General features: G+C 38.9%; 2 protein-coding genes across 2 annotated transcripts; both read right to left on the reverse strand.

The window, feature by feature from the left end:
• Positions 1-9,321: 9,321 nt before the first annotated feature.
• Positions 9,322-12,319, reverse strand: LOC146624278 (UDP-glucuronosyltransferase 2A2-like). Its single transcript, XM_085363821.1, has 3 exons — positions 11,993-12,319; positions 10,559-11,272; positions 9,322-9,906 (listed from the first exon to the last, which is right to left on the reverse strand). The coding sequence occupies exons 1-3, from the start codon at positions 12,317-12,319 to the stop codon at positions 9,322-9,324; spliced, it is 1,626 nt and encodes a 541-aa protein (XP_085219947.1).
• Positions 12,320-22,187: 9,868 nt separating this feature from the next.
• Positions 22,188-24,008, reverse strand: LOC146624279 (UDP-glucuronosyltransferase 2C1-like). The gene is made up of 3 exons (XM_085363822.1): positions 23,739-24,008; positions 22,938-23,651; positions 22,188-22,772 (listed from the first exon to the last, which is right to left on the reverse strand). Exons 1-3 carry the CDS (start codon positions 24,006-24,008, stop codon positions 22,188-22,190), a joined length of 1,569 nt encoding a protein of 522 aa, XP_085219948.1.
• Positions 24,009-25,226: the final 1,218 nt, after the last annotated feature.

The following is a 25,226-nucleotide window of genomic DNA, read 5'->3' on the forward strand; positions in this document are numbered from 1 at the left end:
GATGTAGTCCAAGACAGTGGAGGTGTAACTGTCCAATGCGACACGATTGTCAGTGTCCTGCACCTTGAATACATCCCAGTCTGTGCAGTGGAAACAGTCCTGAAGCATCGGAATAGCATCCTGCGGCCATGTTCTCACGGTTTTGGTTGTAATCCCAGTGCTCTTGATCTTTTGTGTGTATATTGGGTGTAGCAGAAGGGAGAGATGGTCTGACAGACCCAGGTGGGGATAAGCCTGGGCTCTGTACGCATTCGCCATGTTGGTGTACACCTGGTCCAACGTTCTATCTCCTCTGGTAGCACACTTCACATTACGGTGGAAATTGTGAAGTACAGATTTCAGGTCCGCGTGGTTAAAATCCCCAGCCGCAATAAAGACACTGTCCGGGTGTGCTACCAGGCTGTTATTGATGCTGCTGCTCAATTGTGCTAACGCTAGCTTAGCATTAGCATCTGGTGGAATGTAAACAGCGCAGATGTAAACGGCAGAAAATTCCCGAGGGAGATAGAATGGACGGCACTTTAACACCAACAGTTCTACCTCTGTACTGCACAGTTTTTCCGTTACCGTGACGTTCGTGCACCAAAGGTTGTTAATATAGATGCACAGCCCCCCGCCAGTCTTCTTACCCGAGTCCGCAGACCTGTCGGCTCGATAGGCGGTGCGGCCTGCTAGATCGATAGCCGCATCGGGAATGGCGCTGTCCAGCCAGGTTTCAGTGAAAATCATGCACGAACAGTTATTAAAAGTCCGTCGAGTGACGATCTGCAGTCGTATTTCATCCAGTTTGTAACGGATTGAACGGGCGTTGGAGAGGAATATGATCGGGAGTGGTGGTTTAAACGGACTAGTCTTTAGCCGTGCCCACAGGCCTCCCCGCTTGCCTCTCTTCTGCCTCCGCTCGCAACGTCTCCTCCTGCGGCTTGCTGTTGCGGGTAGCCCCGGGGGTTGCTTAACGATCTCCGGGGGGATGAGATACTCGGATGTTAGTTGAAGAACTCCACGGCTTAGTTGTAGTAGATCATCTCTGTTGTATTGAAGTAACCCCAGACTGTGTGAAATAATACACAGTACCACCAAAAGTGCAAAAGTGTAGGAGCTCCGGGCCGCTGCGTCTGTGCGCGCCGCCATCTTGGTTTGTGGATGTTACATGTTACATATGACTAGGTACATATGTCTATATTGAGGTAATAGACATTACCCATGGATTTTGGATGTTTTGAAATCATTCATTATTAGCATTTCCCATAAGTGGGCAAATTTGGATTAGAGGTTGAAGGCTGATTTATGTCATCACTTCAAAAATAGTTTCCTTAGCATAAACAAGAGTACTCAGAGAGTGCAACTCCCCCCTAAGGGCAAGGGCTATACTGAAACTGTGATGTTTTAGAATGTTGTTATGACAACATGCTGACGTCAGCCTGCTTTTATAACAATTTCCGGATGCCAAACCTATAACCTATGACCTTGAAGCATTACATAATAATTTTTTATCTTTACACATACAAGTGGAGGAGAATTCCCTGAAATCATTGGCTTTTATAAGCCGTTACAACATCAGATTTTAAGATATATTCATGCAGCATGCAATTTTGCAAAGCTTTGTGCTGTAATTGTAACACTGTCGGGCTTCGTATTGAAAAAAATTACACTTGTGTGTACAGCTTTCTCTGTCCCCTTTCATGAGATATATTACTCTATATGGTTTCTAGAAGTTTTTTTCAAGGTCAACTTTAACCTTGGCAGCTAACAATGAGGATCAAGGAAAAATGCGAACCGACTTTGACCCGATGTTCACCTAAATTAAATCAACTCAAGTTGTTATTGGTATCTACTGTTGCATAAAATTAGAACATCGTATCTTGAAAATTGTAGACACTGTATTTGCAGAAGAACAATACGGGTGCAATGCATAGACATAATGCTAAGCAACAGACTTTCATTCACTACAACAGCAAACGGCAAAAACGCGATGGAGTGATTCACTCCAGTCTACAGTCGTGAGGGCTAGGAGGCATTAATCAGCTACAGGCCCTCTGTTGGGACACCTTTCAATCAAAGCTGCCATATTCCTAACTCCAGTATCCAGATGGATGAGTTATAAAAAGAAATAAAATCCAAATAAGGGGGGCCACAATTTTTTTGGCATTTCATGTTGGCCTGGTTTTTCAGGAACTGTTCCAGTGCGAGCTGGAGGTTTTTCAGATCCAGAGGTTTCTTAAAAGGGAGGCCTCACAATTTCTACCTGTATATGTTGCTGGAGAAATTGAAACTAGATTAGCATTTTTTTCACATTTTCATTTTATTAGAATGGTATTAACTTTATTTGCCATTGTTGCACACTGTGTAATCTGCAACTGTTTTATTTAGTTGTATTTATTGGTTTAGCCTGTATCACCATCCATCCATTTTCTTCCACTTATCCAATTCAGGGTTGGCCGAAGCCTGCCCCCACCTGTAATAGGACAAGAGGTGGGATACAAACCTGAGTCACATTCACACCTAAAGAATCACCCACTAACATGCATGTCTTTATACTTTGAGAGGAAGCCAGTGCACCCTGAGAGACCCGAAACTGGGGTAGGTCTAGCATGGAAACTGCACACAGAAGGGTGCCAGGTAGGCAGCAGGTTTGAACCCAGGACCTTCTTACTGTGAGACATAATATACCACCCTGCCTGTATCCCCATGTCATTAAAATACTGAAGAAACAATTGCATAAATTCCTTGTCTTTACTTCTTGATTACACAGTAGGTTAGGGGGCTCTGTTTTTCTGTATTTCTATTTGGCTAGTGAGCAAATGTAACTTGACACAGGCCTTAATTTGTGTTTTGTTTTTCATTTGATCAGAAAAAGTGGAAATCCCCTCTATCCCTTTATATGACAGTTTCATTGGGTAGATCTGCGATTATTTCTTTCTTTTCTCTCATACCTCAGCTGACTTTGAGTTACGTCAATTACTCGTTGATGTAACTCACTGAAATAATCAGTTGTGATACAACCTTCTCTATTTGGCTAATATGTTACAACTCTCAGAAAGCTGTGGTCATAATTGCTGATTATTTCAAGGCATCTGTTTTTGAACTGTTTAGGTAACAGTAATGGTTTTAATTAGCGCTGTCAGCGTTAATCTCGTTAAACGAGATAACGAGACGAGAGATTAACGCTGACAGCACTAGTTTTAATACACACTATTTTCTAAAATTATGGATTTTTTCCATCATCATCTTTTTAGGGGGTTTTCTGCACTGGTATTGATTTTAAATAAGAGGATAATGTAAGTTGAATTGATAAATAAAAAGAATAACAAACAGTGCATACCAGCTCTCCAGGTCTTTCATAAAAATTGTGTCACGGGTTGCCGGGGCAAGCGTGTGAATTAGTTAGGACCCAGGAAGCGGCAGCTCTGGTGCAAGTGAGTTTATTAAACAGCGGTGGATACAACAGGGATGACGCGGGTGAAACATGAAACTAAGAAAACCTAAACTGGAAAACTAACAGAACTAAACAGAAACCAAGATGCAGGGAGGTACGGGGAAATGCACAGAAAGACGGACGGAGAGACGCAGACAAACCAGCAACGAGGACGAGGTAACACACACTATGGCTGTGTCCCAATTCAGGGTCTGCACGCATTAAGGACGCATTTTAAGTGCGATTACGTCACCGCCACGCGACGATGGCTGTCCCAATTCGAAGTGTACTTCAACTGCATACTCCAACTGCGCCGTCGAGTTCCCCAAATATCAAGCGTGGTCCGGTGCACGCTTCGTGGTCCCATATATCCCACAATTCATAGCGCGGTGGTGGGTGTGGATCATTTTGCCGCAAAATACGGCAGAAGGGACCGGCCGAAGAGTGAACTGTCAAAAGTAAGTACTGAATATGATGTCACTTATTTATGTGCGAATGTTTAATAACGAAGAACATTAAAACGTTACTGTTGGCCACATGTCGGCAAAGTTGTGTGACATTAGTGACGTTTGTACTTGCAGCCTTAACTTGGGTTTAAAGCCTCTACTTCAAAATATATATATAGTCGACCTTACTCTTACAGAGAATGTGATGATTTTGTGGATAATTAAAGTCAGTCATATATCCACAAACACAACAAGCTGAAAGTCAGTGATGCTGCTCGGTTTGCAGTCCTGAATATCACGGCACAAGCAGGATCCACTGCACTGTTAATGTTAGCTATGTTATATTGCTGCCTCTGTTCGGTGGTGTTGAGCCAAACGGACTTTAACGTGTGTTTGAACGAGCTGACGGTTCACTCGTTAAGCTGAAAGAAAGATGCTTTAATCACAGGAGTCACCCATGTGTCCACTGTACCATCTGGGAACTCTTCTTGTTTAGCACTCGTAATAACACACACACTAAATCCTCCTTCTTTTGTGCTGTTTTGTAGCAGTGTGTGCACCTGAGACTGTCACCTGTCTGTCTGTCCTGCACTCTCTCTCTCTTTTTCTTTCTCTCTGATTGTGTAATAAAAGTATGAACATGTATTTATAAGTTACACTTGTGTTTGAATCCTGCAGCTTATCACACATTTGATTTCCATGTGTGACAACTGCAAGTGTGTCTGTCCAGAGTGAGGACAGACTGAGGGACCCACTGCTGCACATCATCTGTGAGGCTTTGCACCCCTGATGATCCACAAGGACAAACTCAGCAGTGTGTGAGGAAGAGGAGGAGTAAGAGCCAGCAGCAGCTGACAGATGGAGAGAATAGACAGACTGTTCCCTGTTTGTAAAGGACTGCTAGAAAAGTTTAAAATAACTAATTGTCTGTCCTGAATCAGTCTTATTAGGTTATGTTCAAATCATTTTATCATTCCAGTGTTTTCAGTGTGGGAGAAAGTACTCAGGGCCTTCAAGTTACACACTATGAAAGGCAGCAACAAGTGTAATATTCAGAAACCTAAAGTATGTATCAGCAGCAGAATGGAGCTAAAAATAAATGTTTGTTCCACTTCTATGAAGCTTTGAGTATTTTGGATTAGTAGCACTGCTGTGTTTGTTGCATCATATTGCTGTAATTGTTTATATGTTTTATATATTCTGAGCTAAGTTGATCTATAGTGTTACATCATATTCTATAAGGATGTTATGTGTTTGTAGACTTTCTGCCCAGTTTGACCCATTTAGCAGAAGTCAGCCTGTTTAAGGCTCTGATATCTATTCTGTATGACTTAAAGCAGTTATGACATGGTCTGATTTTCTCACCCAATAAAGGTATATTTCATATATCAGTCTACTCTTCATTCTATCAGACAGTTATCACAGCTCGCACATTTTTTTTTTTTTTTTTTTTTTTTTTTTTTAAACACATATATGTAAGCATTGAGCCAAATGTAATAATGCCAACATACTGAAGGAACAACATTTGTCTCTTATATATAATACATATATAATACACACTGTCAAAGATACTTGAGTGTCTTTGAGTGAAGATTTAAGGTGATAGGACATAAATAGCTGCAACTTGAATCTTTACTGAAGCTCAGTATTTGACACAGAGTTCAGTCACATGTGCTGTACCAGTGTACCTGCACATGTAATGTGACAATAGAAGTGATTTGATTTGAGTTCAAACTCATTGCTGTAATAACTAATAATGATTAATATAATAACTATAATATTGGCCATATCATATTTACACTGACTCTAGTCTCATGAACAACATTAACTATTTGTTATTTACTAGCTAATCTTAAATGACTGTTCAGTACAGAAATGAAGCCCAATAATCATGTTTTACAGTCCTGTGGTCTCAGCCTCAGATACTTATTAAATCACACAAAGCTCATGTAGAAACAAACAAACGAACAAAATATGTTCTCCTTCATTTCTGTCAACCACACGTTTCCAGCTATCATGGTTGCTAGGCAACCTGGGCAGCGCGACGGAGGCTAGACTGTCCCATTTCACAAGCCTCACACTTCCGGCCTCAGCGGTCTTTGAGTACGCGGCCCTTGAAGACCGTTGAGGCTGCGTACTTTAAGGCTGCAGACCCTAAATTGGGATACAGCCCCTGAAATACACACACCAGGAATCAAGGGATGGGAAACAGGAGGGGAACACACCTGGAAGACATCACAGCTGACGAGGCAGGGGCAACGTAAACAGAACACACTGACATAAGACAGACCTTCAACGTAAAACAGGAAACACAGACTCAGAGACGCGGACTAAACACAGAGACCTACTACACTAAGGGGATACACAAGCAGGGAAACACCAAACAGAGGGAACACAACAATCATAATACAAAAACTATCAAAAGTAAAAGTACACAACCAAAAACACTGGGTCACCGACCCAGGACCATGACAAATTGGCTTTTACGGCATCCTGGCAGAATGAGTTACATGTGTTCTTGGTTTGTAATCAACTTGCCAGTTCTCACAATTTGATGTAATACAGGAGTCCTAAAGGAAACAATAAACTGTCTTTGATACTTAGACAACAAGTTACACAGAGGTGTTACATTACTTGCATTCATATCAAGTAGCTTTAATTATTTCATATTTGCAGGACTCTCAGGGCATCGTGTTCAGATCTTTTAATTGTTCCCAGAATAACATCCCAGTGTGCTGAAAGTGCTTTCAGTTATTGTGATCCTGTACTTTGGAACAACCTGCCTGCAGACATGAGATCAATTACATATGTTTTAATGCCATCTTCCTCCATGTAGAGTAAATGAGATGTGTTATATAAATAAAATTGTCATTGTTATTATCATTACTAAAGACATTGCCAGTGTAACGCGGTTAAAGGACCAGGGCGCCTGACTGCAGCTTCATAGACAATGAGCTATCAAAATTCATTTCGACTATGGAGCCTGAGTGTGTGAATAAAACACAGGAAGCCAAAGTAGAGCTCAAAATATATATATTATGTTTGTTATGAGAAATGTATAGACGGATGTACAAAATAATAACCAAAATATGCATATATATATATATATATATATATATATATATATATATATATATATATATATATATATATATATATATATATATATATATATATATATATATATATATATATATATATATATATATATATATGCATAAAAAAAAAAAAAAAAAAAAAAAACACCCAGCACGCCCCTGCGGGCGGTTTATCCTTCAAGCTCGGGTCCTCTACCAGAGGCCTGGGAGCTTGAGGGTCCTGCGCAGTATCTTAGCTGTTCCCAGGACTGCGCTCTTCTGGACAGAGATCTCCGATGTTATTCCCGGGATCTGCTGGAGCCACTCGCCTAGCTTGGGAGTCACCGCACCTAGTGCTCCGATTACCACGGGGACCACCGTTACCTTCACCCTCCACATCCTCTCGAGCTCTTCTCTGAGCCCTTGGTATTTCTCCAGCTTCTCGTGTTCCTTCTTCCTGATATTGCTGTCATTCGGAACCGCTACATCGATCACTACGGCCGTCTTCTTCTGTTTGTCTACCACCACTATGTCCGGTTGGTTAGCCACCACCATTTTGTCCGTCTGTATCTGGAAGTGATATATATATCACAAACAAAAATAATGTTGACAATACAAAACAGCTTATTAGGTTCCAAAAGGAGGTGGGATGAGGTGTAGTCCAGTATGAGATTTAGTTCAGTTCCATGGACCTGTGATAGGTCATGTGTCAACAGTTTAATTCAGTCCATAGGTTTACGATTCCTACCGCAACGTAGCGGTGGTCGGGTGGCTCGCCATCTCGTGCTGATCAGGGCTGATCGCGGGAGAAAAAAAAAAAAAAAAAAAAAAAAAACAAAAACCTGACCTAAACAAGGTCAAAAACAAATTATCATTCACCGAAGAAAATGAAACAGCATTCTACTGCTGTGACAAAATAAATACATAAATAACAAAGACAAGTAACTAATGCCATGTTTCATACAACAATCAATAAACCATCATCTCTTATAATGAATTTCATTCAAAATACTATTATGGAAAAACATTCTCATGGGTCCCATCAAAGTATATCAGCAATAAAGCTAATAAACATTATCCAAAGTTAATCAAATATATTTACAAAACTCATTTAACCACATTTAACCACTAATTTCTAATTTGTGTTGTACAGTTATTTCATTTTCAACTTTAATTTATATATTTTATCTTATTCTTTCCCAGTTAAATTTACCCTTCCATTCTAATTTGTGTTGTACAGTTATTTCATTTTTAACCTTAATTTATATTTTATTCCTTCCTAGTTAAATATACCCTTTTTAATTTTTCATATTTATTTCCAATCTTATTCATAGCCTTTTCCTTTTTTGTTTTCTTTAGGTCACGAGCAGTTGTCCAAGCATTTCACTACATATCGTACTGTGCATGACTGTGTACGTGACAAATAAAATTTGAGGTGTTGCGCAACAGATTCAATAATCTCAATGGAATTTAACTCAATGCAAAATCTTAAAGGCCGTTTTGGCATTTCATCAGAAAAGTAACAAAAAACATCCAAAGCAGACAAAACTGCAAAAATCAAATCACTCGCTCAACTCTAGATACGTTAAGTCAACATTCGGCCATAATGGAATAAACAAAAACCACAATATTCAATAAATAAAACTAGTAATTGCACTTACTGTCGCTAGCCTAGCATTAGCTTACCGGCGTTTTAGCATGTGCGATGGCGGCTCCGCATTTTCATTAATTGTGACAAAACAAAACAAACAAATAACTCACCCTTGAGTCGATTGTGAGGTGGTGTAAAGATGAATGAATCGGCCGGGTTATTGTACGCTGCCAACTGGTATGTAGTGTAAAATTTGTCGATATCGGACAAGTACGCCAACCACAGGGACAACAGCAGCCAGAGGAGCAGGAAACACGCAGTTGCTTGACCCGGAACTTATGCAGGTTCATTCCCGCCACAATAAAGGGATTGGCGGAAGTGGGGTCAGAAGTTTAGCAGTCTTGGGATCAGACTGCTAAAGTTACCAGACATTATTTTTTAGTAAAAACACAAACTATTTTTTAAATGTTAAATTTTTTTTATTTATAGAGCACTTTATGAGAAAAGAACAAAATAAAATGTGATTTGGTCATTGTCTAACAGTCAGAGACTGATATTTTGGCATTAAAAATCACAGGATCTTGATTTTTAATGTATCATTAAATCTATATTTAATCACCAAATGTATATTTGACAATTCACTTAGTAAAAAACAACTGTCAAGTCATTTGTACCATATAAAAATTTGAGATAAGAATGGCTATATATATATATATATATGTTTTTCTATAAAAACAGTGCTTTACATAACTCACTTTAGACTACAGTATTTCTAAACAAATATGGCCTTAATTAGCTTTGTTTAGCTTTTGCTTTTCTTCTTCTTCGGCGGCACAGAAATCTAACAAGAGCCACAATAGAATAGAGCAGAGCAGTGACCACAGACACCAATATGAACAGTACATCTAAACAGTAGTAAGAGTACCAGGGCATCTTATAAGCCTCTGTACGCAGGTGACGAGCCCCTTTGTGGCGCATCACATATTCTACCCAGAAGACTGCCTTCTCCATGGGTGTTATTGGCTGATCTCTGTGCAAACGTGACATTCGTTGCATGTTCTGCCTGTAGCTCTCTTGATGGAGCAGTTGTTGAAGGACTTGCTCAAAACTGTGGCCATTAACATCAGACAGGTGGATGATCTTTCCAGCTCCTCTCTCCTGCAGTCGCAGAAGGTTGTCATACTGGTCGAAGAACAAGGGTATGCCAAGCACGGGGACCCCATAGTAAATGGCCTCCTGGACACCATTAGTTCCTCCATGAGCTACAAAGACTTTGGTCTGTGGATGACCCAGAAGATCTTTCTGTGGCATCCAGTCGACCATTAAAGTGTTGTTTCCCAGTGTAGAGGGACGGTTTCCTTTGTGCCTCCATATCACCTGGTTAGAAAACAAAAAAATAAAGACCATTAGTATGTAAGTACCCCTGAAACAGACAGTAATGATAAAAGCTTTTGTTTCTGGAAAGAACTTACTGACTTGTGAGTAGTCTTTGTGTGGTTTTCCTGTTTTATTTTTAAAGTATTGCTTTACATGTCATTTCCACTCCTTTGTTTGTCTGCCCTCTCTTCACAGTTCACCTGCTGGACTTGTCCTTAGTTGTTTTTTTAGACTTTGTGCTTATTTGGATTTACCCTTAAATGAACTCTCCTACTTACTTCATATACTCTTCAACTGCCATGTTTTTTCAGTTGTTCCTCCCTTTTTGTTATTAAAAATGTTTAAGTTCAACAAACCTTTGGTTCTTTCTCCCTACCTCTCAGTCTAAAGACTTTCTGTCTATCTTAAATTATAAAGATTTACACTACCTCTGGGTCAGACAGAAAGACAGCTGAAATTATATTGTTATATGATTATAATTGTTTCATTATTCTGCTTCAGTTAGGCAGTTATTTGTAACGCTATTAAGTACCTACAACTTTCAGATTATAAATTGTATTTACAATAATTTAGCTGATTGAAAATTAATGCAACACCTATAATGAACGTAACGTATCAGCTTTAAAATTGTAAATTATAGGGGCTCTCTCACCTTCTGAGGCATCTTGGCAAACACGCTGGCGATTTCATCTGCAATCTCTTTGGGCAAAGCATCAACTAAGGTTCCCAGAGTCATGATGATCACTCCATGCTGCCCAGCACTCTGAACAAACTCCTCCAGCTCTGCTGGCAGAGGCTGAGCTGGTTTGCACTGAAATCCTCCTATATAGACAACATTTGGCATAGTGGGGCGAGGGAACTCGAACACAAAATCTGACCTGAACAGCCAAATGTCTGCTTCCTGAAGAAGTGAGATGATGTCACATCCACCCTCAATATACTTATCACACATCTCATCATAGACTGGGCCCACCAAGAATTTCTGCTGGAACAGCGTAATGCCATGGAATAATATGTTTTTGATCCTCTGGATGAAATTCATTTTGTCTGTTAAGCCGGATCCTGGCACCGGGATGTAAGAGAGGGGTGAGGGAGCTAACACAAAGTGGCCTTCTCCACTGGTGATCCAGCGTACGTTGAGCACTAAGGGAAGCTTGAGATATTTGGCTAGAATGACCCCTGGGGCCATAGCTGGATCAGTTAGAACCAGATCATACTGGGAATCTCTTAATCTTTTGACCATAGTTTGATCATTCAAAATATGTTTGGCCATCTCCGATATCAGCACGTGAGCCTTATGAATCATAGAAAGGAAATCCTTGGTGAGTTTGAGGAAAGTCAGCAGTGAAGTCCCTTCTCTCTGTGCCTAAAAATAGTTAGAAAAAAACGTGTTATTCATAAATAAATGCATCCATCCATTTTCTGACACTTATTCAGGTCTGGGGCAGCGGTCTAAACAGAAATCCACTGACATCCCTCTCCCCAACCACCTTATCCAGCAGCAAAGAGATACAGGGTCCAGTCAAATGGTCATTTTCCATTATGGAGGTTCCTAAGTGAAGTCACACAAAGTATCTGCAGGGCAGCCATAGTAAGGGAGGGTGCTTCAGCACTTTTATTTATTATCTCCTTTACCATAAAACTCACTGAATTGAGGTAATATTGTTCCTCAGTTCTGATATTTATCACTCACCATTCATAAAACTATAAACACAACTGTGGTGCAGATCATGTAGATGTTTATTTACAGTGCGTTTTGCATATTATGCTATTCACACAAAGAATTTTCCACTCCTTCCTTCCCTCACTTGTGAACAAGATCCCAACATACTTTAACTTCTCCTCTTAGGCCAGCAACTTGTTCATGGAGTTAGCACATGCAACATTCCCTAACCTGAAGGTGCAGCGAAGCAACCCTCTCACCCACTGGGGAAAACTAGAAAGTGGAGGCACTGAGCAGGAAATACAAATCTTGGTGGGAATTCAAAGCTCTTGGGATCAGACTGCTAAAGCTTCCACCTTTGACCGCTGCCCGACTCACAATGCATCACACCGAAATAAATACATTAAATCCATAGTCACATACCCTCATATGCTCTTGAAGGTACACCTCGAAGAAGTTGTCTACATCTTCACCCAAATCAATTGTAATGGATGTGTAAATATCAGACTTCTCAGGGATAAATAAGGTGTTTGCGGCCCTGATCACAGTGAGGCTGTGACCCCTGGCATGAAGTTCTTCTAGAACGATCTTCATATTGATCCAGTGGCTGCCATCTACAGGGAAAACTAGGACGTTTCCTCCATTGCAATGTTGTGTTAATGAAATGAGGCAAACAGTGAGTATAACAAACAACCCCCACCCACGATGTGAAGCCATGGTTCCTATAATGTCAGAAGGAGACAGGGTCATATCAGTCAATGTACCACGTATAAGATATATATGACAAGTAAAGGTTAAAAAGTTTGACTAAATATATATACAGTACAATTCAAGATTATTTTATACATTTGTAAACAGTAGAAACTTTCAACAACTGTCAACAGGAGAAGGAAGATGTGTCTGAAATGAACTTACCCACAGTAAAAAGAGGCAACAGTAGTCCTGCTTGCCCAGGGACTTGCCCAGGGACTACCAATGCATCATTCCTTACATATGGGTTCAAACTCCAGTGTTATACAAGAGCAGTTCTTTCTCTGGTAAATTAGTTACCTGTGACACGTGACAAGTCACTTTTTTTAAATTTAATTTAGTGATATCAGAGAACTGATACTGTTTCACTGTGAGCACCTTTGTGACTGTTGCTGTTACATAAGTACAATGCTTATAGCAGACTAACGTGTCAAAAAAGACAAACTGACAAACTGATAATAAATACATAAGCTATCATGCTCTTATGGAATGTATTTAGTTTCCTCAGGGATTTGACCTAGAGGTTATTTGACCATATTTGAACATTAAATCTAGTTGAAAGGCCCAGAGGTGGGACCAAGTCATTGTCTTGCAAGTCTCAAGTAAGTCTCAAGTCTTTATCCTCAAGTCTCAAGTCAAGTCTCAAGTAATGTCAGGCAAGTCAGAGTCGAGTCTCAAGTCACTGGTGTAAAAGTCCGAGTCAAGTCACAAGTCTGAAACTTTGAATTTCAAGTCCTTTCGAGTCTTTAAAAAAAAAAAACGAAAAAATAATGTTGCAGTTATGCTAAATGTAAATATTAGACCATGTAATTTTAAAATCTGTGTTTTTCTCAACACATGACAAAATAGTGAACTTAGAAAATATACACAAATTGTGAAATTGCACCTCTTTAAAATGCAGCTCAATTAAACCTAGCTCCAAGAATAATTTTCACCGACAGTTCTGAGATAAGCTGCATGTTATTCTTGGATGCGGTTGTAGGGCCAGCTTTAAAATCGCATGACAAAAATATCATACACATTAAAAAAAACTGTATCACCAACGTAGCCTGGACAACATTTGCTAGTTAGATGAAGTCAGCTATCTCATCTTAGCATATTTATTTCAATTCAATTCAATTCAATTCAATCTTAATTGGCAGACTTCATGTCCATAAAAACAAGACAAAAAAAAAAAAAAAAAAAACACACACACACACACACACACAACACTCCCCCCCCCAACACAAGGTATACACCATTAAATATATATATGTATATAAATAAGTATCTAAAACATTTGTAAAAATATAAAACCATAATATACATAAAACACAATTACTTAAAATAAATCAATAAATACACAAACACTTTAACCAGTGCTTTCTGAGACTGGATGAGTAACGGGAACCACTCACTGTCGGATCTGTGAGTGCTAAAATTATACTGTTACTCGAACCATCCAGTCGTTCTCTAAAATTGAACATTAGCTTCCTTAAAAGTGCTTTAAAAGTCCAAACACCCACAGCTACAAACATCTGGCTGGCACTACCACTTCTAGGTATCCTGCAAAGGATTCTCATCGCATCATTATATGCAACATGCAGCTTCTGCATGCTACATTGTTTGTAGGATGACCACAAGGGGGCAGTATATAGCGGTGTGCAATACGCTTTAAACAAAGCCACTTTAACTGGAAGTGAACAAAAGCTGAATTTGCGTGCAATAGTATTTGCCTGCACATAGAGCTTACACCGTTGTCTGTATATGTCATCATCATCATTCATTTGCTCAGTAATAAAGTGACCGAGGTATTTCACCTTTTTATGAACTTCAAGAGTTTTTTGTGCCAGTTTAAACAAAGGGAAATTTAGCTGTTTATCCTGCTTGGTTCTACATATCAAAACAGCACTTTTAGCAGCATTGTACTCAATGTCATATTGCACACCATATTCAGTACAGACATTAAGAAGATCCTGTAACCCAGCACTGCTTGGACTAAAAACAACCAGGTCATCTGCATACATAAGATGATTTATCAGTGCTTTACCTAATATACACCCAGTGTTACAGGCTCTCAGTTGTATGGACAAATCATCAACATACAAATTAAATAAAATTGGAGACAAAATCCCACCCCGTCTAACACCATTGCTGACACCAAAGGGGGCAGAAATACTGCTTCCCCATTTAACCTGCATGTTCTGATGAGCGTACCAGTAAGAGAGAATCCTCACGATGTACTGAGGAACTCCCCATCTCTTCATTTTATCAAAAAGTTTTCTGTGGTTCACTCGATCAAAAGCCTTAGAGGCATCAATGAAAGACATGAGGACAGATGAATTTTTAGCCCTGTACAAACTGACTATTTCCTTGAGTGCATATATGCACATGTCAGTGCCGTGCTTTGAAGCCAAACTGATTATCCAGAGAAGAGATGAACACACTAACTCTGTCAAACAAGATTCTTTCTAACACCTTAGATAAAATACTGGCTAGTGCAATCGGCCTGTAATTATCCAAGCAGCTCACTTTTGCAGCTTTGTCCTTCATAACTGGTACCAGTAAAATACACAGCATTGAGTCTGGTAATATGCCATGAATCATAAACCCAGTGAAACAGAGTGCTAAAAGAGGAGCTAGCCTTACACTAGCATGTTTTAAATGTTCTGCAGTGATGTGATCCAAACCAGAGGATTTATTATCAGACAACCTATGAATGGCTTCATATACTTCATGTGTCCTTACACTTATTGTGTCATTACTCATGTCAAGATTGTCCTCATATGGTTCACTTTTTATACAGTTAAACAACGCACTGTAATGCTGTCTCCATAATGCTGCAATGTTATCTGCCCCAGAAACACCTTCAACAGTTGATGGTAGAGATGGTTTACAGTTATTAAGAGCTTTCACCTCTTTCCAAAAATCTGCCGTATTATTACACAGCATTTTCCTGGCCAAAGAATCTGCTCTTAGCATTTGCTCATTTTTAGTTATAAAGCGAACAGCGTACTTATATCTGGCATTCGCACATTTTTTCTGTTCAAATTCTGGGCCTTGTTTAGGTCTTCCAGCCATGGCCCAACATTTATAAGCTATGCGAGCTTCATCATGGTACATGGATACATGTTCTTTCCAGCCAGGTCTGATGTTAGGTTTCTTATGCTTATATTGTTTATCAAGCAGTGTGCCACTTTTATACAGAGCAGTCACTATATCATCATACATGGAGCAGAGTAAATGTTTATGCACAGCATTCTTACAGTTGACATCTTTGCACAAAATAGCTTCTTTATTTATATGCATATTAATAATCATACGGTTCTTGGAGTGAGTGCATACACTCATGAAGTTTAGTAACTTCCGGTCACTGCAACAAGCCCAGGTACAGTTTACCGACGGATGGGTGCAGGACCTTGAAATGCACCGTGTAGAACGAAAGACCATCGTACATATCATAAGTTTACCAATCTCACAAATCGTCGTCATAAATACACATTCCTTAACCGTTTATTAATATAACCTTTGAGCTCAACGGTAATTAATTAGTAGTGGAAATAATTTCTGGTTCATCACAGAAATGTAGCAGTGACAACAATACTGTATGCTGTAATCGTACTGGGCAATTAGTGATACAAAAAAACCTGTTTTATCCTGTGAATAAAAGTATATGTTTTTGTCAATGTACCATAATAACATAAGCGAAACGCAATATTGTGTCAGGACAATTCACTATTTATGCACAATAAATAAAGGAGCATAGCGCCACAATTTCTGTTCAGCGCCAGACTTGCTTGTAACCTATATCACCAATTATGTTATGAAAATGACGTATTAACTACTAAAAAACACTGACCTTCGTGTAAATGCTTGGAGCAGACTAACCTGTGAGCTGGAGTGTTCTGGGACGTTATATTTGATCTTTGAATGGCTGCAATCCAGGCCACCCGTCGCGTCTTTGTTACTTCGGAAACATGGCTCGAACAATTTCTCTTCAACGACGTAATCCGATAACAACCGATCTCTTTACCCGTCGGCTTCCCGTGGCTGTCATGCGACCGGCTATTGCAGTTAATAATACAACAGCTTCTTGACATTTTTGTGTTTCTTTTTATCGCTGTATAACTGATTTTAATTGAAAGCCTGCGTGCGCTAGTACCGCTTGCCACGAGTTCCCAGAATCCTTTGCGGTTCTACCCGTGAATGACGTCACATTTTCAATCTCTATATAATATGCGTGTTAAATTTTATATTTGGGGTAAAATATCAAGTCTTTTCAAGTAAACCGGTTCAAGTCCAATTCAAGTCCCAAGTCATTGGTGTAAAAGTCCAAGTCAAGTCACAAGTCTTAGAACATTTTTTCAAGTCAAGTCTAAAGTCATAAAATTAATGACTCGAGTCTGACTCGAGTCCAAGTCATGTGACTCGAGTCCACACCTCTGGAAAGGCCTGACATTCCTCTTACGATCCACTTAGGATCAGTCAAAGAAAGAATTTAGAACCTTTACTAAAACCTTGATGTTTCAAGCTACACTACTTTAAAAAGTATAATTAGGTATTGTCCAGTGGCGTAAATGACACAAGTAAAAGTACTTAATACATAAAAATGAGTTGTGTAACCATCAAGAATATTATTAGATTTTAATATGTATTTTATGTACACTGTATTTTCTTATTTTCATACGAATTAAGGCTTCTAAAAAAAGAAAGAGCAAATACCAAGAAGTAAAGGGGAAACAATCAAAGTTGCCTCCTATTGATCATTTGTCACAAGACCTTTTAAATATGTTAATATTTATAAGAAAATACATGCCCAGTAATCACTCTGAAGGACTATTTTATGTGTCTTACATGACTGTCCACGGAGCTGTGCCTGTAGATTGCAGTAAAGTTAGTAAACTTTGAAATCGTAGGGCGTCAGCTACAGGTCCTTAATGGCTGCTCATTACATCCAAAAAAGCAGGGGAAGCGCTTTAAAATTATACTTCATAATAGCTGCACCGATCATGGCTTTGTGTAAGCTAATCATTAGTGCCTCTACGATTTGCAGATAGATTTTCAAGACAGAGTGCAAACTTGTGAGTTAATTTTCATAATACCGTTTCACTTGGTGAACCCACTCTTGCTGCTTTGGTTTTACATGCCAGAGAAAAACAACCATCTCAATTTCCTCAGGAAGGAAAAAAATGCAGGTATTACTGATGTCTCTGCTGGGTCCTAACACCTGCCGCTTTCTAGTCCCTTTTGGATTTCATTCAGGACTTTTACAGAATAAAAATTATGCTTGGCAGGTGAACAGTGAGAGTGGTTTGTCGTATGTTTAGTTTAAAACAATGAAAGTTTAACAGACTCAGTGAGAAGATTTATTTTGGATTTTTTTTTTAATTATCTTGAGATAATTGTTTGAGAGACATATGTGCTCATGAGGTTTAAAACATTAGCAAGCTGACTGATTGCAACAGAATTACTTTGAAATTCAAGGGAATTTAAGACATCCCTGGCACTGGTCCATATTAGCAGGCAAGATGACACACAGCATGAACATCTCTAAATGCTTCTTTAAAAAAAACTATTTGTTTAATGTGTTTGCTCTTTATAGAAACACTATCACCAGTAATTTAAGGGCGGTTTTTGCCTGCCTCAAGTTGCAGTGTATAACAATTACTTTGTAAAATCCAGCTGCTACACTTCTACAGTAAAACTGTAACGTTTAAACAGAATGAAACCTACCAGAGCTTAACTTTAGTCCGGTTATCTGTATGGCACATTCGTGTCTGGCATTTGTAAGAAAGTAAATTCACTGACAATTACTGGAACTTATTGTGAGTTGCGGTGACTTTAAATCTGGATAGATTATCTGTTTAAACCTACTGTTTTAACCCTGTTAACCCTTTCTGCCTGAACGGGTATTATGGTTTATCAGCCACTAACACTGACACGTGATGACTCCTCCCATACTGCTTACTTCTTCTCTGTATTTTCTTCCTGGTTTTGTGTAAAACACATAAGGAGTGGTAGAGGTCTAGAGGTGCCACACCTGTACAGGGTTTGGTGTGCCGGTCTTTTTTCTTTCTTTTCTCACCAGCAACAGGAGATCATTTAGTTTCAGGGTTTTAAATGCCTTGTTTACCTTTTTTATGCATACACATTGACATACTTGCATTAATGATATACTCATTTTAAATTTCTCAAATAAAATGTTGGTTGCTTCAGTTCAAAGTGATCTAATTGTTTAAGATGTTACAGATACTAAGAATGACTGCAGTAAATGGGAAATTAAAGTTTCCAAAGAATTATAAACTAAAGAATAAGGACGATTTTGAGAAGTGCTATGATGTTAAAAAGGATCACCACTGAAACCCTAACTTTCATAGATAATATTGTTCAGGAGGTAGTGTATTTTCACAAATAACTGTAGCAGATACATTGTAGCATATTCTAAAAACAATTACCCTATTTTTTGGTTTTTTATTCAAATTTGAAATCTATTTCTTTGTATTTATTGATAAAATTTGTGACTTTATAGTGTTTTGGCTTACACGTTTGCCTAACAATCAAATGACTCATGTTTCCAGGATGAGACACAAATCCCCTTTTGGGTTGTACCAGGAAGAGCATCAACTGACATACCGCTCAGTACAGAATTTTCCTGTGTTTGAAAAGTACCTTTTTGTCCATCAACAACCTGTCTATAACAAGATAGATTGAATTTTCAGGTCACCCCTGTAGTCTGTGAATGTTCTTTCTCCCCAACATAACTCTCCTGATACGGAGCTGTTCAGCTGTCCTGCTGTCCAGCTGCATTTCCTAGCTTTGGGCACAGGCCTGCCACTTCTCTTTGGATTTTTCCTGTTTCTTGCCCCAAGACTCAATGATGGGACCTCTTTTATTTTCATTTTAATAGAAAAAGCAATATTGGTTAAATTTCCTTTCTATTTGCGTAAATGCATCTTCTATACTTTGCAGTTGTCTCAAACAGCATTCTCTTATTTTGCACCTTATTTTGAAACTACAGAGCACACTATAGCTAAATGCTTTTTTCTCCATGGGAGAGTCCAGAGGTCTCATTAAGACTTCTGTAAGTGAAGAGTGCAATAAGTTGGATGTTTGTTAGGCTAACTCTGATTTGTTTTATTTGGTTTTATTAGTTTTGATGTTGAATAAAGATTTAATAAATTAATAAAAAATGTAAAAAACTTCCAGTAGAGTGTTTACATGAGTATAAGTCATTCAATATAATTTTAAAAGGCATTCCTGATCAAATATGATGGATAGCTATATATAGACCCTTATAAAGATTATTAGATTTTTTGTCAATGGTTTAAAATGTCAAGATTTTACTTAGCAGTTTTCTTAAAAAGTGGGTCCAATTGACTTTTCTTTGTATTTTTTATATGTATTTTTTGTAGCAAAATCAAAGTATCACGTTCTTAAGAAAATGTATTTTTATATGTATTTGTAACTTTGTAAACTACTGTTTTGCATTTTAGTGAAAATACAAGGTAATACAAGATTTTTTTTTCTCATTTTAAAATGGGTCTCATTTAGCTTTGTTTACTTGTTTTTCTTTCTTACTTTTCTACAAAACAGAAATTTGAAAATAACAAAAATAGAGAGGAGCAGAGCAGTGACTGCAGACAGCATTAGGAGCATTACATCTAAACACTAGTAAGAGTACCAGGGCATCTTATAACCCTCTGCACGCAAGTGATGAGCTCCTTTGTGATGCATCACAAATTCTACCCAGAAGACAGCCTGCTCCATGGCTGTTATTGGATGATCTCTGTGCAAACGTGACATTCGTTAAATTTTTTGCCTGTAGCTCTCTTGATGGAGTACTTCTTGCAGGCCTTCCTCAAAACTGTGGCCATCAACATCAATCTGTACCCTCATACCATCAGAAATGCAGGCTTTATAAAGTGAGAGCTGAAGACAAGCTCAGCGAATGCAACGTCCATGTGAAATGTGTCACCAGCCCATGATTATGCACGATTTAAATAAGAGAAATTGTATTTGTAACTGTTAAATATGGAATCATAATTTCTGTGATTTTGCTGATAGTTTATGTTATACATGTAACCAACACAACAAAAAAGAAAATATAACAATGACTATAATTTCAGGCCTCTCACTGAGATTCTATTTGGAGTGGCTTGGTTGTGCAAAGATGTGTGCGTGTGAGTGTGTGTGTGTATGTGAGAGAGAGAAGAAAAGGAGGGGGGAGTAACAGAGACACGGAGGAGGCACTAATCTAAGAGGATCTCTGACTTTAACATGTATAATTTGAAAAAGAAACCTTTGAGTGTATTGTGACTAACGAACACAGAGTTGTGAAGAGAAAACGTATTCCTACAGGGATTTAAAAAGAGATGGAATCATAAAGAGTCATGATACTCATGTTAGACTGAGCTGATGATAAATCCTGTTGAAGTAAATTAGTAAAAACTAAATTAAGTCTTAAGAAAATTATATTCATATGTGATGGAGTTACTAACATCAAGTGATTGGATATCACAACAGGTGAGACTAGATGTCATCTCACTGACGTCCAGAAAGAGAGGGGGGAGAAAGGAGGACCAGGTATAAAAGTTTTGTGCAGAAGAGATCATTTATTCATCTTTTAGTCTCCTGTGATATGAGCAGTACAGAAGAATCAACCTAGTTCAACGTTTTAGTAGAGATGCCAGAGCGATCAACTTGGTTATGTATTATTCAGCTTTTTCTCTGCTTATTTGTGCTGTGTTCATTATAAATCCAAGAAGATTTGGATTTCTTTTGTTTTTCTGCTGAATTACAACTTCCAAGATTTTAATGGTTTTCCTGTGGATAAGAACTTTAAGATTTGGATTTTCACTGCATACTTGGGGATTGAATTTCCAAGGCATGCTGTTTCCCTGTTGGACTTCAGGGGCATCTTCATTCTGGATGTGCCCAACCTCCTGTCTCTGCTCCAAGATCAGTATCACATATTAGCATTAGATCAGAGTAGGTTAATTAGGTAGGTATAATTAAAGTCACTTGAGTATATGATTATTTGATTTGGTTTCAGCTTTGCTCCTGCTAAATTGCATTAACCTACCCTGCATTCAGAACCTGTAAAATTGTAGACGTTTGTTTTTGGGGTTTTTTTCCTTTTGTGAAAGAGTAAAGGTAAAAACCACCATATTACTCTAACATCACTGAGAGCTCTTGTAGATTATTCTAGCCTTAAAAATGAACATATCCTTGGGGCCTACTTTTCCAGACCACTACATTGAAATCTAGTTAGTTATCAAGCACACAGATTTAAAGGAGAGCTGCTAATAACAGGTGTGCCTGAGTGGAGCGCTTAAGTAGTGGGCCCTGTGGACATGCGTTCAGAGAGAGCAGGATCAACATCCTGAGGGTTAAGAAGCAGTTAGAGCTGGCCAAGTCTCCTCCCCGGCTCCTTTTCAAGCAGAGAGCCTATCTCGGAGCTTCCTGTATTAGAAGTTACTGGTTGAAATTCCACAACAGTCAGTGATTTCTCAAAGTGTTCCCAGGCTTTTGTAATAACTTCCATGACAAAAATCATGCCCGTTTTTTGCCATCAAAGCCAAAAAAATATTTTTCCATGCAGTAGAAATTAGAGTTTAAACATCTGATGCATTTCTTCTCTCCTATTGTGAATAAAATATGGGTTTAAGGTTTACAAATCATTAGATTCCATTCTTATTTAAAAGCAACTTAATTTCTTTCCAAATTCAGTTTTAATGCACGCACACAATGTGTGTGAAATGTAGTTCTAGAGGGGTTTTTTTATTTTTATTGTCACTTCACTTAAGAAAAAAAAATACAGAGTCATAATTAGCATGTTTTGCAGTGAAACTACAACACTAGGGACAATATTTGGAATGTCCCAGCAAAATTAGCTTTGTTTAGTTTTTATCTTTCTTTGTCTTTGGCGGCACAGAAATCTGAAAACAGCCACAATAGAGAGAAGCAGCACAGTGACCACAGACAGCAATATGAACAGTACATCTAAACAGTAGTAAGAGTACCAGGGCATCTTATAAGCTTCTGTACGCAGGTGACGAGCCCCTTTGTGGCGCATCACATATTCTACCCAGAAGACGGCCTTCTCCATGGGTGTTATTGGCTGATCTCTGTGCAAACGTGACAGTCTTTGAATGTTCTGCCTGTAGCTCTCTTGGTGGATCACTTCCTTAAGGCCTTGCTCAAAACTGTGGCCATTAACATCAGCCAGCTGAATAATCTTTCCAGCTCCTCTCTCCTGCAGTCGTAGAAGGTTGTCATACTGGTCGAAGAACAAGGGTATGCCGAGCACAGGGACCCCATAGTAAATGGTCTCCTGGACACCATTAGTTCCTCCATGGGCTACAAAGACTTTGGTCTGTGGATGACCCAGAAGATCTTTCTGTGGCATCCAGTCGACTATTAGTGTGTTGTTTCCCAGTGTAGAGGGTCGGTCTCCTTTATGCTTCCAGATCACCTGAACAGAAAAAAAAAAAAAATACATTTCAGCTCACAATGTTGAGTAAGAGCACTTATCTTTCTACATGAAGAGGCAACTTGACAAGAAGAATCATTCTGTTACATAAGCATAGTGTTAACCTGTGCAATTAAGAGACAAAACAAAGCCTGCAGCATTTTTTACCTTCTGGGGCATCTCTGCAAACACGCTGGCGATTTCATCTGTAACCTCTTTGGGCAAAGCATCGACATAAGTTCCCAGGCTCGTGATGATGACTCCATGCTTCCCGGCACTCTGAACAAACTCCTCCAGCTCTGCTGGCAGAGGCCGAGCTGGTTTGCACTGAAATCCTGCTATATAGTCTATGTTTGGCATAGTGGGGCGAGGGAACTCGAACACAAAATCTGATCTGAACAACCAAATGTCTGCTTCCTGTAGTACTGAGATGACATCACATCCACCCTCAATATACTTATTACACATGTCATCATAGATTGGCAGAAAAATAAAGTTCTGCTGGAACAAGGTAAAGATATAGAAAAATATATTTTTGATCCTCTGAATAAAGCTCATTTGGTCTGTTAAACCAGATCCTAGCACCGGGATATACGAGAGTGGCGAAGGGGTCAACACAAAGTGGCCTTCCCCTCTAGGGATCCAGTGTACATAAAGTACTAATGGAAGTTTGAGATATTTGGCTAGAACAGCCCCTGATGGCATGGCAGGATCAGTTAGAAGCAGATCATACTGGGAAACTACTAATATTTTCACCATATTTTGATCATCAAGGATTTGATTTATGAACTCAGACCACAATGAATGGAATTGAAAAATCATAGAGAGGAATTTTTTTATACATTTGAAGGAATTCAGCAGTGAAGCTCGCTCTCTTTGCATCTAAAAATGGAAAGAGTGTTTAAAACATGTTTATCACACACAAATTACTTAATTTCCCCATCAAATGGAGCCAAAGATGTCACATACCCTGATGTATTCCTCTATGGACCCATCTAAAAAATGCTCAAGATCTTCATCCATTTCAATTGTAATGGATGTGTAAAGATCAGACTTTTCAGAGATGTACCAGCTGGTAGACGGCCTGATCACAGTGAGGTTGTGTCCACTGGCATGAAGTTCTTCGAGAAGGATTTTCAGATTGACCCAGTGGCTGCCATCTACAGGAACCACAAGAATGTTTCCTCCATTGCAATGTGGTGTAAATGAAATCAGGAAAAGACTGAGGAAAATGGGCATCCCACAGGCACAAAATGACGGCATCGCTTCTGTAACAGACCAAAGCAAATAATGATCCCCTTACTCATAACAGACTTCTCGCTGCCTGACATTCAAGTACAGGTAGTCTTATATGTTCAAACATGGAATGATTTCATATACTTGTATGACAAACGACAGTATACATACTGCAGCAAGATTCCATTCAAATTTTTCCTTACCTATCGTCAGCAGTTTAACTAAAGGAATCCTTGCTCTCTACATAATGTAAATGAGTTACCTGATGTCTTTCTCCCTAGAGTGCTGTGTTAGCTCTGTGGTTGAGCAGATGACCATATGTCGCATGGCCTGGACGGAGGCAGGGAGTGAGTGGATCAGTCAGACACATACATACATCTGGTCAGAAGTTTTAGAATGCCCCAATTTTGTCCCTGCGCCCCTTTTGCCTACTTAAAAACACTCCAAGGTATTGTCATGCTACCAATGATATGAGTTACATACAGTGCATTTAAATCTTAAATGGGCCAGACCACTATAGTATTGCTAGTAAAATTCCTACATAATCCATTTCCATACCATGAGGTCAGCATGTCTACGTGGTCTTTATACAAGTTATCCTTTTCTAGGATTATCATTCCTTTCCAGCAGAACAGTAACATACCTCCTTACCCCCATACATCCCAATTGCAAATTTCAGCTGCGGATCTTGACACTAGAGTTAAATCCAGCGCAGACTTTTCCCCTGAGTTGATATTAATGTTTGTTCCTTGTCCATCATTTGAACATCCAAATTCCTTCTCATCTATTTGTTCTTCCATTACCTCACCATTCCCATCAGTTCTTTCTCCTTCCTAGCGTGTGCTAAGAGCAATGAAATCCCCAAGTCATTTTTCACCATCTTGACATGTCATGCAGTTATAAGAGTAAGGACCCTTTTTAAAAAAAAAAAAAAAAAAGGATTATAGATCATTGTAATGCCTCCTTCTGTTAGCGTTATAAGAGGATTAAATAAAGTTGTTTTATTATTTTTATATACACAGTGCAGTGTGCTCAAGTTGGCGTTCCATGTTTGAGGGTCAGAAGCTTCATCCAGTGGTATGACTGGGCTGAAATATTGAGATGACGTAGTAGCGCAGAGGGTTTTGCAGCATGCTTACACATTACACTTGATAATGGTTATAGGGGTCAAAGGGAGTCCGAACAAAATGTCCTGAACTAGATATTAGTATCAGTAATGTT

The sequence above is a fragment of the Diplotaxodon limnothrissa genome, linkage group LG10 (genome assembly GCF_057381915.1).
Source record: "Diplotaxodon limnothrissa isolate DT_005_m linkage group LG10, D_limnothrissa_male_GT1.1, whole genome shotgun sequence".
NCBI classification, from domain to species: domain Eukaryota; kingdom Metazoa; phylum Chordata; class Actinopteri; order Cichliformes; family Cichlidae; genus Diplotaxodon; species Diplotaxodon limnothrissa.

Coding starts and splice junctions, on each gene's coding strand:
- LOC146624278 (XM_085363821.1), bottom strand. CDS start 12,319: ATGACCCTGTCTCCTTCTGACATTATAGGAACCATGGCTTCACATCGT. Junction 11,273..11,992: donor ACCTTCAAGAGCATATGAGG/GTATGTGACTAT, acceptor AACTATTTTTAG/GCACAGAGAGAAGGGACTTC. Junction 9,907..10,558: donor TTGCCAAGATGCCTCAGAAG/GTGAGAGAGCCC, acceptor TTTTCTAACCAG/GTGATATGGAGGCACAAAGG.
- LOC146624279 (XM_085363822.1), bottom strand. CDS start 24,008: ATGCCCATTTTCCTCAGTCTTTTCCTGATTTCATTTACACCACATTGC. Junction 23,652..23,738: donor CCATAGAGGAATACATCAGG/GTATGTGACATC, acceptor TTCCATTTTTAG/ATGCAAAGAGAGCGAGCTTC. Junction 22,773..22,937: donor TTGCAGAGATGCCCCAGAAG/GTAAAAAATGCT, acceptor TTTTCTGTTCAG/GTGATCTGGAAGCATAAAGG.